The following is a 14,535-nucleotide window of genomic DNA, read 5'->3' as shown; positions in this document are numbered from 1 at the left end:
ACTTTAGTTTTGTGTCATGTCTGTGATCTGCTTTTTTTCTACAAAATTAACAACTGAATGAACATCCTCCGAGGCCGGTGATTCCATAATTTTTGCCAGGGGTTGTAGAAGCACTTGTGGGGAAAACCTCGACTTCTCCTGCAAAGTTATTGTATTTATTCAAAGCATGAAACAAATATCAGATTGACAGCAGTTTGAAATGAGATGGGTGTTCTTGCAGAGGGCATACAGCATCTTCACCAAGACAAAAAAAAAAACTATTCCTTAATCTATTCTTTCTTACAATACCTCCTTCTGGTGGTAGTCCATTATATATCTTGATCTATGGGCTCATGGACAAAACTACATTTGGGGTGTGCCCAACTCCACATCTTGATATCCAAGGGCATAGTAAAGTGTGGTGTGCAAAGGAGCTGTAATTGGTCACCTAATTGGTCGTGTGATGAAAATCAGGCTACTTTCTGTAATCCTCTTTAAGAGCTGGAGTGTTCCAGATCCTGGTGCAATGCTATTTCACCTCAAATAAGAGGGTTTCAATTCAATTAAATGTATTTATACAGCACCAAATTCCAACATAAGACTCCTCAAGTCCCCAAATGGCATAAGGTCAAAACTTACCCACCACCTGAGCAAAGACGGTGGTAAGGAAAAACTCCCTCAGGTCTTCTGGGGAGGAAATGGTTCGCCCTCTCAACACGAGCAGTCACCAAAGCTCCCTGAGGTGAAGCTGTAAATTTTAAAATTGTTGTTTTCCAGGTTACATAGATCTACACATTTGTATCCAGTGTCTTTTCCGCTACTGATGGCAGGAAACAGCCATACACAGCTGCTAGCATGCTAGTGGCTAACATCTGGTTGTTTGTAAATGTTTTCCTCAGACAGCAAAGTGCTTTTGTTTTACTGCACCGTCAAGATGTTAACAGAGGAAAATGGGCTGGAGTTGGCAGAAATTCCAAACATTCTACTCAGTGGGTAGTTCAGTGGTTTTAGTAAAATAAATCCAAAGTTACTTCAATCATGGTAAAGACCAACTTCCATGATGAATGTGTAACCTGTCTGTGTAAGGCGCATCTGGATATTACATCATATACATAAATAGCACAAAAATTCAACTCTTGACTTTAGACCAGGACCTGGTTTCATAAAGCAATCTAATCTTTTAGTCTACTAAACTCACTTAGTTGACTAATGTTAGTCGTCCAACATTAGCCGTCTAATCTCCATTTCATATCGATGGCTAAACTTGTAGATTAGTCGTCTAACGTTAGTCGACAATTTTCATGAGAGTAGCAGTCTCGCTAGTGCCATTGCCACGAAATGCCTCTATTACACTTGCGGGTTGGTCGTCTGCTACAACCATGGCCGGAACTGGGCCCTGAGGAGAAGAGCTCCTGGCCTCGGCATCCGTAAACATCTCCAATGGAGTATTCCAGCCTCAGAACACCAGCTCCCGCCGCGAGGCTCTCCTTACTTCCTGCTCCATCAAGTGATGGTACATGATATCCAGCATTTTTGACGAAAGACAGTGAAGTTTTGTTGACTAAAGTAAGATTAGCCTCCTCTGTAGCAGGCTAAAAAGTTTAGTCAGCTAATGCGAAACTTCAGCTGACATTGCACCTGATCGTACCTCATTTTTAACACCAAGGCAACCAAGATGGCAAAGAAGATGGACGCTGGGTTTTTAAACAACTGCACTCATTTGTGCACCAATGGGCATGTTGTGCGCTGGTTAGCGCCTGTTGGAAGATATGGCCAAATGGAATAAAAGTCAGAATTCTGCTGTAGAACTGTTACTTTATAAAATCTATCCAACGTTTCGCTGGTAGCATCTACCCTCACTGAATATCTGTTTCATGCTCTTCAAGTGCACCTATGAGCAAGTATTCACTTAACCTAGTGATATTTAATCTCAGCAGACGTGGAGGTGAAAAAGAACACCGCGACCTGTAAGAAAGACATGCTGACCCAGAAGAACCAGACCCAGCTGAGGAGAGGAGGACACATCCTGGAAACATAGCCTCAGGTGAGCCGTCCAACAGTTTGAGAGATGTTTGTGAAAAACCCCAAAAGCTTTTATTCAACATGCAGAGTGCAGGTCGGCTACAAGAGCAGATGACCTACAAACAGCAATAGGACCATCCAGTATTGATTTTACACAGCGTGCACGCCTTCGTGTGCACAGCCAGAGGATATTCTTCTCTGAATCTCGCCTTTGAGGGGCCATGTTCAAGTCCCACTTGGTGGTTTGCTGTGTTTCTTAAGAGAAACCTCATGGCTCTGGAATGCTGCAATATCCTGAAAACCGTTTAAGGAGGGAAACGACACATCGGTTCGTGCAGATTGTTCCCATGACATCAGACTCGTGCATTACGACCTCTGTGCTGACTAACGGGAGTCGTGTCCCAGAACCGACACGTTCACTGACATCTCCTTCCAGCAGTGAAGCAGACAGAGACAGAGATGAGTGAGCGGGTGTGGAGGGAGAACCCGGCATTTTACAGAAACCTCCTCTTGGAACGCTGCCGCAACCCAATAAAAACAAAACGCTGTGTAACTGAGTAGACGGAACTCAACGACAACCTCAAACCAGCTTCACAACCCAACGGGATGAGCTTAGAACTTTTAGCCAATAATGTCGAAGGCCGCCATGAGAATTCCCAGAATTTCCCGTAGGAAAATTTGTTTTTACTTCAGGCAATCAGCATAACTGTAACAAGCTCAGATGATGTCATAATAAATGACTGTTTCAATTATTTGATTAGCCGAAATCAACCAATTAAATCCAATCGTGCATCTTTTCGAGCACCAGATAATGTATCAATCTCCATAACTGTGGAGGGACATCACGTCTCGTGCAAACTTGAATACGCACGGATCCACTAGGAATTCTACATTTTTGATTATTTATTTATTTATTTATTGCAAAAAATAAATAAAAATCTCAAAAGGTCCTGCTTGGATTTAAGGTAGTATTTTAAAATGCATGGCAGAGCTGTTCAGTTGTCAAGCACAGACATCTGATTGACCTCAACAAACGTGCAGCATGGTCTGTGCAAGTGTAATTAATAGAGGAAAATACAAGTATCGGATACTCAGGTTGGTTATTGGGTGCAAAAAAAATTTTTAAAAACGTGTTTGGGGACATCCTTTGCAGGCACTCCGCGGAGAAAGCATTGCTGCTAATTACGCGCAGTCTTTACTTTTCCAAAGGGTTCTATTTTTGTCCTTTAGGGCTCCTGAGAGGCACAGGACCACACATTTGGAACCACAGGGCTTTGAGCTAGTCGTGAGACGCTCTGCTCAAAGGCCCGAGGCAGTTCTCCTCCTTGATGCCCACCACCAGCTGCCCCGGCTTTGATGTACTGATATCACCTGGCTCAACTTCAGCACAGAACGAGGGAACCGGAGCACAGGACGGCAAACGACACCCTTGACAGTTGTTCTCAGAGCCATTTTAAAGCCTTCGCGGTTCTTTTATGGTTCTTGTTAGGAAAACGATGGACGTCTCCTGCAGGTCGTCAAACTCAAAAATAACTTAAAAAAAAGATTTTCATGTTTTGACCTAAATTAATGGCCATATTTACGTGCTAACGAGTTTTTCCGTCAATCCTTCATTATGCTTACATTGATCTACAAATAAAACCTGTGCACTCACATCATACAGTATCACAAATTCAATAAAAGCCATCAAAGACGTGACTCACATAATGTGTTTTCTGGACTATACTGATATCATTTACTGACTTACGCCACATAATGACAAATGATTCGCTGATCACCTCTCCAGCCCTGTTGGTTGTGCAGATATCCAGGAAAATGTAGTTTGTTTTTTCAATCAATTATGACATAATTTCATGATATCACTGTGACGTCATCATAGTATCACTCATGCCACTTGATTACAAACCAATTACTGATTGTTAAAAGCTTAGCCCTCTTAGTTGCGGAGATATTCTGGAAAATGTGTTTTTTTCTAACTATATTTTTGACGAGCTTCACTTTGACCTTTGACCAATCTGCTCCAAATGTTAGTCCTATAGAGACACACCCTCAAAGAACATCCTCACCAAATTTGGTGAAAATCTGCTCGCCCATGTCAAAGTTATTTCGCGTACAGGTGCATGTGAGCGATCACAACATGGTGCACATCATGCGGTAAGCCAGACTGAAAGCGGCACCAGAAACATGGCCATCAAATTCTGAATAAGGAACTGGGCGCATTTATCAGGAAATCCACTGTTGTGTGTCTGTACTGGTAATTAGCCTTTCTGACAAAGATGTGCATGAATGCAGCGACACAGGAACAAAAAAAAAAGGACAAATAGCAGCAATTAAGAGGCTATAAATTTACAAATGACTACCAAAGACAGGTGTTTTTCTTCCTTAGATCCATACAAAATAAGAGATGCTCTGTGTGAGCCTTGCCATTTCATTTTTTGGCTCAACAAATCAACATTTTGACAGCTGTCACAACTTGTGAAGGCATCATGTTCTTTTGTGCTCTGCACACACAGCCTTCCTCAACAACAAATCCTCGCATTTCACAACAAACAAGAAGTCAGATTTCCAGCCACACGTCTCTCTGCTTTCTGTTCTTTTGGCCTGAAGCAATTCTTTGCTTCATGCAAAAGCTTTTTTAACTTTTGCACAACAGACTTCCTCATTATTGTTGTTCGAGTCGAGCTGCAATCCAGCGAGTCGGAGCTTTTCAAGTGGCTTCAGATTGGAGCCGGGGGCATCAGGTTTCACATCGTACGGAAATATTGGAATGTTGACGCAACGCTGAACTCAGCAGGATCTGATTAATAATCTATAGACATTAACGTCCAGTGCAACTAAATGATATCCAATTCAGGGGCGTAGCCAGGACTTTCTGGAGGAGAGAAGGATGGGTCGGGGGGGTGATCACCCAGCAGAGCAAAATTATAATTTAAAAGCCTAAAAATGCACTTTGTAAAATGTAGTGGTTTGTACACCTTTGCATTATGTGCAGAACTGTTCCGCACAGTATGCTAATCAGGACAAACTGGGAATTGTTTTGCACTCCTGAAATTGACCGCTGTTTTTGGAAGGCCACTGCAATCTTTCTGGTGTTGGAATGAGGCTGTAAACCTGATGTCTTAGCTGCCTACCAACCTCGCAAATCACTACATTGGGGAGGTGACGCTCTAGTCGTTAAAGCGGTCTAGTGGTTAAAGCGGTGTCAGGGTAGAAAAACCGCAAAAGTGCCCTTGGGCAAGGTCCTTAATCCCTGAGTTGCTCCCGGTGAGCACTTGGTATGGCAACACCCTGACATCTGTTGTGTGAATGGGTGAATGTGAGGCCTCACTGGAAAGCACTTTATAAATGCAGTCCATTTATTTTACTGTATTTGTTTTTTTTTTAAATAACGAAACTTGAACAATACTTCCACTTCCAGACTACTGCTTTGTGCACTTAAGGAATTTTTTGTGTCATAGCAAAATTCTAAAATGTCTAGATCTAATTCCAGAATATTTGGCAGAGTAATCCGTTGCTGGTGTTTCTTGTTGGTGCTTGTGGGGGTTGTATCTATTTTTTATATTTTGTAGTATTTTGTACATTGTGACCTGCTGTTTCTTACTTCTGCCCGAGGACAACAGATGAAAATTAGCTTGTAGCTAAAGCTGGTCTGTGCAACCCATTTGTTGTGCAATGTCCCTGTCAAATAAATAAATAAATAAATATTTCATATACCCATACTGTGTGAAATGGAATAACCCCACTGGACATTGAGCAAGGTCAAACAGCGCTCCAAAAAAAAAAAAAAAAAAAAAAAAAAAAAAAAAAAAAAGGATGGATTTGGGTGAACTTCCCTGTTGGAGTAACAACTTACAAAGTTCTTTAAAACAAAGGATTTTTTAAAGTTTCTAACTACCCACCACACCCCACACCCATACAGTCTTCTGGATACGCCCCTGGAATACTGGCGATAAGGGAGATGGGGGGGAATCCCCTACAGGAACCACCACCTCCATGACAGGTGCTGCTGGAAGATCTTACCTAAGAAGGTTCGGTAGGGGGATGGAGCCTGATCCAGAGCCGAGTATCCCCTTTTTCCCGGTCAATAATTTCTCCACCAGGGCGACATTCCCCGTCCGGGCGGCTTCCAGCAGCTCCTGCTCCTTCCCCATCCCGGACACAAGTTTACCAGACGGGGCGGCGACAAGCCAGTAAATCTTCTATGCAGCCTCCCGTCCTCACTGCGAGCTGTGGGAAACCATCCGAGCGGTCACGGCGTCCACGCACGGGTGCTGCCGGGTCCACGCACAGGTGCTGCTGATGCTGCAGAGCGGGTCTGACTTTGCACCGCCCCCCCGGGGACTGACAACCTGAGCGCGGCTGCTGAATCCAGCGCACACGCTGTGGCGGAACCTCGGTACAAACAGGCGCCGTTCAAAACCCCCGCAAAACAAACTCATTCAATATTGGAGCGCAGCCTCCGGACTCCTACTGTGGACAGGTAGAAGGTGAAGCCCTGTCCGGCTCCAAAAACTGCTCCCGGTCCGGCTGCACTCACCGCCGCTCTCCGAACAACCGCACTGTTCGGCTGCCTCTCGGTGCGCGAGACACCGTCGTAAAGCTAGCCGAAATACCACAGCGCACGCCTGTTTACGGCTTTCAAAATAAACCACATCCTGTCTTTGCGGATTTTCGATCATAAAATCAAGACAGACTTTGTCCTTTGATACATTGATTTCTTTCTTAAGGGACACAAGTTTAACCATAAGTAGGCTAAAATCCTATTCACATTTTTGTTATGATGAGAAATAAGAGAAAAACAGCTGCAACTATATCTGCAAACTAATAAAAGATGTCAACAGAGAACCAAAAGTATAATGGCTACCTGGTATGAAAATACATATTTGATATTTGAAATTCACCATGATCTGTTAACAGCCCTTTATGAGATTCAAACTCAAAATAAAACACCAAAATGTCCAGGAAAATATTTGTTGTATTTTTTTTTCCACAGCAATCTGCGCATTCTTTAAGGTCAGTGTTGAGGTCAACATTCATGAAAATTTCCTTTAGAGCTGTAAATATGTCCATATAAAGTTGATCAGGAAAAAGCAGGATAGAAATCAGATGTGGTTTTGGAACAGTTCCCGGCCAAAGGGCTTTACTTTTAATTCAGTGGAGCCGTTTTTTTTTTTGTTTTTTTTTTTTGCTTTATCTCAAAACCCATTAATCGAAAAATTTGGAATATTGATTATAATTCTCATCCTCAAAAATGAATATTTTAAGCAGCAGCAATGGTCTTTGTAAAGTTATTTATTTATTTATTTTATTTATTTTTTGCTTGTTTTTTCAGTGACATTATTTTTAGGTCAGTGCTAAGGAGGAAAAGAAATATATATATATATATGTGTGTGTGTGTGTGTGTGTGTGTGTGTGTGTGTGTGTGTGTGTGTGTGTGTGTGTGTGTGTGTGTGTGTGTATACAGATATATATGATTGGTGATATTACAAGATTCACTTTTGGGCTGGTTTTAGTCTCGGTCCTCCACGAATGGAAGTGGCACACATCAGTGTGCATAATTCTTACGTTTGATTTACTATTTGTTTTGTTGGTTGGACAAAACATCATTTTTGGTTATTTTCTACATTAACTGTTTAAATGATTGGTCAAAAGCATGTTAAGCAGACTGTAGTTGTAAAGTTTCCCATTTTCAGCATCTTTAATTTAAATTTTTACATATGCAACATGAAACATATTTAATGATTTATTACATTCTGTATTCATGTAGACTTTCACACATTAGTTATTAACTTAGTCTTATTTGTTTAGCTGCCACATTATAACTGACTCTAGTGAAACAGGAAGTTATTTGGAGAACTAAAAATAACAGGTTTGTATAAGGATGCCATACATCCGTGTCTGTTTCCTGCAAACGTTAACTAGGTTAACCCGGTGACCAAATAAAAAACTATTAGATGGCACAAATTATTTATATACGCGCACGCCTTTTACTTTTATTTTGAAAGTAAATGCTCGTGTTTAGTGGTGCTGCTCTGTGTGACTTGACGGCAGCTGTATTGTATGGGCGTGGATAGCGGTGCCTTTTGTTTGGCATTTTAAAAAGTGTCGCGCACACACACGTCCACCTGCCAACGGTGGCAAATATTTGGTGACACTTTCAGGCGATAAATCTCTGACATCAAGCACGCCCCCGCGTGCTTGCGCCTGGGCTGAAAACGTGCAGACAACAGCAGCAGGTTTATATGAATGAAAGTATGACGGGTTCTTAGTGACCGCGGACACGCCCCCTTGCCTTCATTGTTGCTGGGAATTTGTGGAAAAGCTCCGCCTACCGCTAAGAAGAAGCCAACACTTATTTCATCCTCCAAAACTGTAATCAGTCACAGCTTCTTAGTGTTCACTTTTTCTTTTTTAAAGTTTAATTTTACACACACACACATATATATATATATATATATAGAACAAAATGTGAGAAATGTTTAAAGCTTAAAAATCTAAGCATTCATCATAAAAGCTAGTCATAGTATTAAGGAGAGCATGTTGAAGTTTTTACATTTATGGTAGGCTATATGTTGCACTAAAATAGATTAAGTAATGTTACAAAGGTGTGACAATTAAAAAAAATAATTATGTTGAATTCTTATTTGTCAATTTTCAATTCAACACATTTCTAGACAACTTTACAATTAAAGGTGATTAATGGTGTATGTCAACAAAATCAGGCGTTTTATTTTTGTAAACTGAACCAAACTGGATCGGGTTTGTTGTACTACATTTATTTGTGAACTTTAAACTCAGTTTGGGGTTGTAATATACACCAAATACTATAAAGAGCCTAGGACCAATGGATCCTAGGACCAGTGTACAGGTGGATTGTGGGAAATGGCGAGCCATCAGGTTGTCTTGGCTCAATAAGGAGTCCAAACTAGAGGTGGGCGGATCGATCCTAATATTGATAATATCGATACCAACGCTGGTATTGATAATAAGATTTTAAGTTGTGTTGAGTGATTTTTTTTTTTTAAACAAAAATGTTGATTATGATAAAGTACTTTGTTGTCACATACAATGTTTGGCGAAATTCTATCCTAGGTCTTTTGGATTCTTTGGATCTATGAAGTTTAAACATGAAAAAGTATCGGTATCAATATCAGTGATACTGGGCCTGTATTTACTTGGTATCATCGGATCAATACCAAAATTCCCGGTATCGCCCACCTCTAGTCCAAACAACCGACGGTGCTCCAAGTGCTCCGTGTCATCTTCTGTTCTTCACTTTGAGGCCTCTTCCTGTGAATCCACGTCCTACAAATCTGTACGTGTTGTTTATGTAAAAAAAAAAAAAAAATCTTGTCCTTGTTGAAACATTAACCTCTGCTGAGTAAACGCATGTTCACAGACAGCAAAACGTTTCCATCTCACTCACACACACAGACAAATGAGCACTTAGTTCCCTTGAGTCACAGCACCACTACAGCCATAAAATATCATGACCATTTATGTGCAAAAAGTCCGGGCGATCTCACTTAAACAGCATTTATTCCACCCATCAGACTCCAGCAGTGAATTACACACGTTGCGAGCACCACTCCTGCCTTCAACCAGCTAGTGTTGCACACAGCTTACTTCCAGTTAAACTTCCATAAATTCTCACAATTCCACATTTAAATGTAGAAATTCTCCACACACGACATAAAAAAATTTAGATGGGAAACGGCTGCTTTTAGATTTGTTACACATCATGGATGGATGTTCTTATCTGGACTCAGACACGCCCCACAGGGTATATGCACTGATGTCATCAAAGCACACCCTGAGGCGGTATACCTCCACACTGAATGGAAAATGGCTGAAAGAAATCATTTCCAGCAGCCGAATGTTTCAAAATTACGAAAAACAGCAAAACCTTTTTTTTTTTTTTGGTGGCAAAATCAGCATAGGATAGGTACATGACAAACATGGTAAGGACTGTTTTTGGAGCTGCTGGCATGCAAATATGTCCCTGATAAATATGTCCTCAAAAATTCTACACACAATACCCCATAATAATGTGAATTTTTTTTTTTTTTTTTTTGCTAATTTACACACACACAATCATATATATGGAAATGAACGATTCAAGCGTACATAGGTATTCACAGCCTTTGCCACAAAGACTCATAATTGAGCTCACGTGCATCCTGTTTCCACTGATCATCCTTGAGATGTTTCTACAGCTTGACTGTAATCCACCTGGGGTAAATTCAGTTGAATGGACAGGATTTGGAAAGAAGTCTGTGTACTTCAGTACACAGACATCTACAACTATTTCATCAGGGATATAAATACTTCGTTGCAGGGTTTGTGAACAACATCAAAGTAATTTGCTTTCATGATCGTCATGGTTTTGTCACTAATGTGGGAGTTTGTGCATTTACCGGCATTCATTCACAAGACGCTGGTTCGGCTTTAATGATCATTAATTAAACAGCCCCACGGAGCTCCGACAGGCTGAAAACAGTCTTATTTGTGATGTTTTTTTCTGATTCCTGTTCTCACACTGTGGACTGTCCCATTGCCCACCTTTTGAGACAACGCAGTTTATGGACGAGCAAACGCAGCTGCTGTTGCTTTGTTTGCCATCCAGCATCCCGGTACACTGCTGGCTTCCAGGTTTGACTACATCAGGTGCATACCTGATGTAGCCTCACTCCATTCATTCCCTTTCCATTCCATTCATACCCTCTTGCTCCATTGCATTGCACGTCAGAAGTCGATAATTCCAAGCTGGTGTTTCTGATGTCTGATCTAAGTCTGTCTTCACGGATTTTGCCTGAGCTTCCCCATTGGGAATTCCGACTGAATGGCCCTTCCATTGCAATTTTCCAAGCAAGACCCCCCCCCCCCCCCAGATTACAATGGAACACAGCTGCCCCTCCCTTTGGTGAGGAGGCGTGGCAAAGCAGGGCCTCCTTACAGTTAAAACGAGTCACAGAAACCACCTGGTTCTCAGAGACTTTAATACATTGCCAATTTTTGCTGCAAACATTAAAACACTTGTACAGTACATCAGTTTGGTTGAAAAACACCCCCTTTAATCTTGAACAGGGTTGTCCATTTGGGGGCCCGTGGGCCACATTTTACCCACACCTTTTTTGACTTGGGGCCGCAAATCAACATCTTATTGTTAAGCAGATTAAACAGTGGTGATTTAATTATCTGAAAATTTGATTTTAGATTTAGAACACCAATGTTCTAGACAACACATTTAATTTGAATGAAACTGTGTTTATTTAATTTACACATTTATTTCTGGACCGGTACCCCTCTATCAAGATTAATTCATGGTTGGTTAAAGGAAATAATTTAGGCACCTTAGAGAATGATCTGGAACTCTTACAAACTTAATATCTCATGAGTAAAACGAACACAGATCTGAAAAATATTGACAATGTGACACATTTAATAAGACGGAATGTGGCAGTGATGAAAGATGTCCAAGAATTAGCAGATTGCCAGACGTGGAGCACAGAGCTGTTTACTCCAGACCTTGGCTAATTGGTCGCACTTAAAATACACCAACCGCGGTTAGCATATGTAGTCACACATTAGGAGGTTAGCATTAGCACATGCAGTCACGCGCTAACTATTAGTGTTTACCATAGTCATTGTGTGACCACATTAGGGTTAGTGCCACCTGCCGTTAGCATACATCACTAGCGCATTTAGTGCATCAGCTAATGCGCTACATCAACGTAATGTCTGGTATCAATAGCGGTGCGCACCACATCCACACCGAGAACAGACATTTGTTAGCAAAAACATTTACACCAGAAATCACTGAAAAATTCAGCCATTTTTAAAACCGGATGCCTTTTTATTTTCATCAGTACTTCAGCAGCTTTGATGGACAAACAAAAAAAACAACTATTTTTTGTGCCTTTTTTTTTTTTTTTAACTCCTCGTGTTTTTAGCGGTGTTTAGTGGAGGCAGCTCTTGCTGGAGAAACACTGAGCTAGAAAATAAAACAAAACAAATTGTACCTCTGCACCAAACAAAACAGTCACATGTTAAAACGTCATCGCCGACACTTTGAAGTTGTGTTTCATTTCATGTACATAAACTGCAAAACTGAAATAAGACGAGTCAGGCTGAACCCCGGGTTAAGACCACGACAGCGAAACTCGCCACGTGTTGACAACGTACAGAATCAACTGAATGAGAGTGAAGCTTTTATATCTTATGAAACCCGATTTAGTCATTTCCTCCGCTGATAATTAGGAACGTAAAAACCTACATTAACGTCGTCCCTGAAGTCGTCACACGGGTTTGAAGCAGCAGCTAACGCTTCCATCAAAACGTACACACGAAAGATGACGCAAATCTAGAAATTTACAGAAAAAGACAAACCGAAAAAAGGCAGCGTCGATGTGCCCGTCTATTTCCTCCATCTTAAAATCGAAGAGCGCAGACGGCAAACATGGGATCCTGCTCCAAAACGTTACCATCCCACTTTGTACTCTACACGATGCGCCACATTAAAAGTGCGGAACACGAGTATTTACACATAGAAAAATAGAAGAAAACATCGTCATCGATGGGAGGGGGGAAAAAAGCTGTGGAAATGACTGCAGACGTATAAATGTTTTCTATAATTGTAATGAAATGCTTCTTCTGGCTGAGAGGCGCTCGACCACGTGCACATTCAACCGAAACGCATCCCAATCAAAAGTTCGTAGAAAATCATTCACATTCTCACATGATACACTCTGTCCGAACTCTTCGGATGAGTAACATTTTTTTTTTGTCCCTCATGATTGAGAAAGCACGAAAGTGCAGTGCAAAAATAAGTCTTTTTTTTGACATTCCTCCGAAGATCCGACATTCGGCATTCCTTCATACCGACAGGACCAAATGAAGCGGCAGTGCTGATGATGTCCATATCCTCATCCGCCGGTTATAACGCACATTTATCGCACAGCATGAAACGGACACAATTTTCAAGCGGACAGAAGGGAATCCCCTCTTTGTCTTTGACTTGTTAGCGTTGCCTTGAATTTGTCGCTTCCTGCTGCCGCCGGCTCAGCTGGTGCGCAGGAAAAGAAAAGAAAAAACAACAACAGAATATCGCAAACAAAACTAAGGCCGGGCCTAGCTGCTGTTGACTTGGAGGCTCTTAATGCGATGCAGCAGCGAGTCCTTCTCCATCTGAGCTTCAGCCAGCGCCAGCTTGGCTCGAGAAAGCTCCACTTTCAAGCACTCGTTCTCTTCCATCAGCATCTACAAGAAAGGAATTGTGAAAACGTGTCGGAATTTAGTTATGTTGACCTGGATTTTCTTTGTTGCTGAGCCAATCTGACGTGCGCCACCTTCTCTTTAGTAGACGGCAACACGCTGGTAGGCGGAGCTTGGGTCTGCGTGGCCTTTGACACGCTGTTGACTCTGCATGAGGTCTCGGGTACCGAACCAAGTGAGCAGTCTATCCGGGGCCTGGAATCTGCCGCGTCAGGCACTGTGGGGACGGACAGACAGGGGAGGGACGTCAGCTCAAGTGTTTATATAATGGGGTCAATCAGCAGGAAAGCGCATGTGCGTTAACGTGCATCACCTCCTATGGAGAAGGAGCCGTCGTCGCGCCTGTGTATGACGAGGCTGTCCACCTGCAGGATGATGGGTGAAGGCTCCGGCTCCGACAGATTATCACGAGGACTGTCGTCCTGTAGGAGGAACGGGACATTTTTACAGATACTGGCACGTGAATGAAGCGAGTAGAGAAGGTGAAGAGGCGACAGGTATCTTTCTCCAGCGACGATGCGGAACGAAACCTCACCTTCAGGTTGATGTGCGTGTCTCTCACGCTGATCTCCATCGGTAAGACCTGAGGCGTGGAGTCATCCTCCAAAAAGTGAGACATGTTGTGCAGCGTGGACATCAGGAGGCTCGCTTGGTATCCATGGAGACGCAGCTGGAGGAAGCCGTTGCGTTCAGCCAGCGAGGAGCGCACGGCGGCGCAGGGCCCGCTCTCCAGGCGCGCCTGCACCGCCGGACTGTGGCGGGCTATGTCGGGGCAGGAGCTAATCTTGCCGCCAGCTGAGAAGGAGATAGAAGCGTTATCTTAAAAACATTTCTGTCCATTAAAAAAAAACCAAACAAAACACTTTTAAAGTAACAGTAAATAAAGCCCAAATTCCTGTTCCAACACCACAAATACAGAGTGCATTAAAATGTCCTTCCAATTACAAAACTGCCCCACGTGGAATTAAAATGTGACGCATCAAAAATGTTCCCAGTGAGTGAGTTTTGCACCACCTGAAAACCCAGCATGCACATTAACACCACAAATAAACATCGTTACAAGACTGTTACTGTGAAAGAAAACAGGATGCAACAATATCGGAAAGATAAATCTGAAAAAATCTGGGAAGAGAAAAGCAAAAAAGCAAAGCAATTTAAGAAAAAAGAAAGTACGATTGAGGGGGAAAAAACTGCTGACGGAAAGTCGTAGACAGTTTTGGTGGCCACCAGATTGAAGCTTTAGAAAGAAAGTGACAAACA

General features: G+C 42.2%; 2 protein-coding genes across 7 annotated transcripts in view; both read right to left on the bottom strand.

The window, feature by feature from the left end:
• Positions 1–6,406, bottom strand: part of anks1b (ankyrin repeat and sterile alpha motif domain containing 1B) — a 275,419-nt gene extending 269,013 nt beyond the window's left edge. The window contains exon 1 of the mRNA XM_034163413.1: positions 6,022–6,406. Coding sequence (XP_034019304.1) covers positions 6,022–6,152 — 131 coding nt within the window. The 5' untranslated portion in view covers positions 6,153–6,406. The remainder of the gene's footprint in view (positions 1–6,021) is intronic.
• A 5,015-nt stretch (positions 6,407–11,421) lies between these two features.
• The window catches only part of uhrf1bp1l (UHRF1 binding protein 1-like), a 42,006-nt gene continuing 38,892 nt past the window's right edge, over positions 11,422–14,535 (bottom strand). For 5 of the 6 annotated variants that reach the window (XM_034163045.1, XM_034163041.1, XM_034163042.1 and 2 more), the window contains 4 exons: positions 13,811–14,070; positions 13,589–13,697; positions 13,350–13,492; positions 11,422–13,260 (listed from right to left, as the gene is read on the bottom strand). In XM_034163045.1, the coding sequence (XP_034018936.1) occupies positions 13,132–13,260; positions 13,350–13,492; positions 13,589–13,697; positions 13,811–14,070 (641 nt within the window). In that variant the 3' untranslated portion in view covers positions 11,422–13,131. Of the gene's footprint in view, positions 13,261–13,349; positions 13,525–13,588; positions 13,698–13,810; positions 14,071–14,535 lie in introns of all 6 variants that reach the window. The other variant, XR_004558667.1, reaches the window with a different exon arrangement.

Source organism: Thalassophryne amazonica, chromosome 22 (genome assembly GCF_902500255.1).
Source record: "Thalassophryne amazonica chromosome 22, fThaAma1.1, whole genome shotgun sequence".
Taxonomy (NCBI): domain Eukaryota; kingdom Metazoa; phylum Chordata; class Actinopteri; order Batrachoidiformes; family Batrachoididae; genus Thalassophryne; species Thalassophryne amazonica.
The sequence above is the reverse complement of the archived record's forward strand: the minus strand, read 5'-3'. Positions and strand labels throughout refer to the sequence as shown.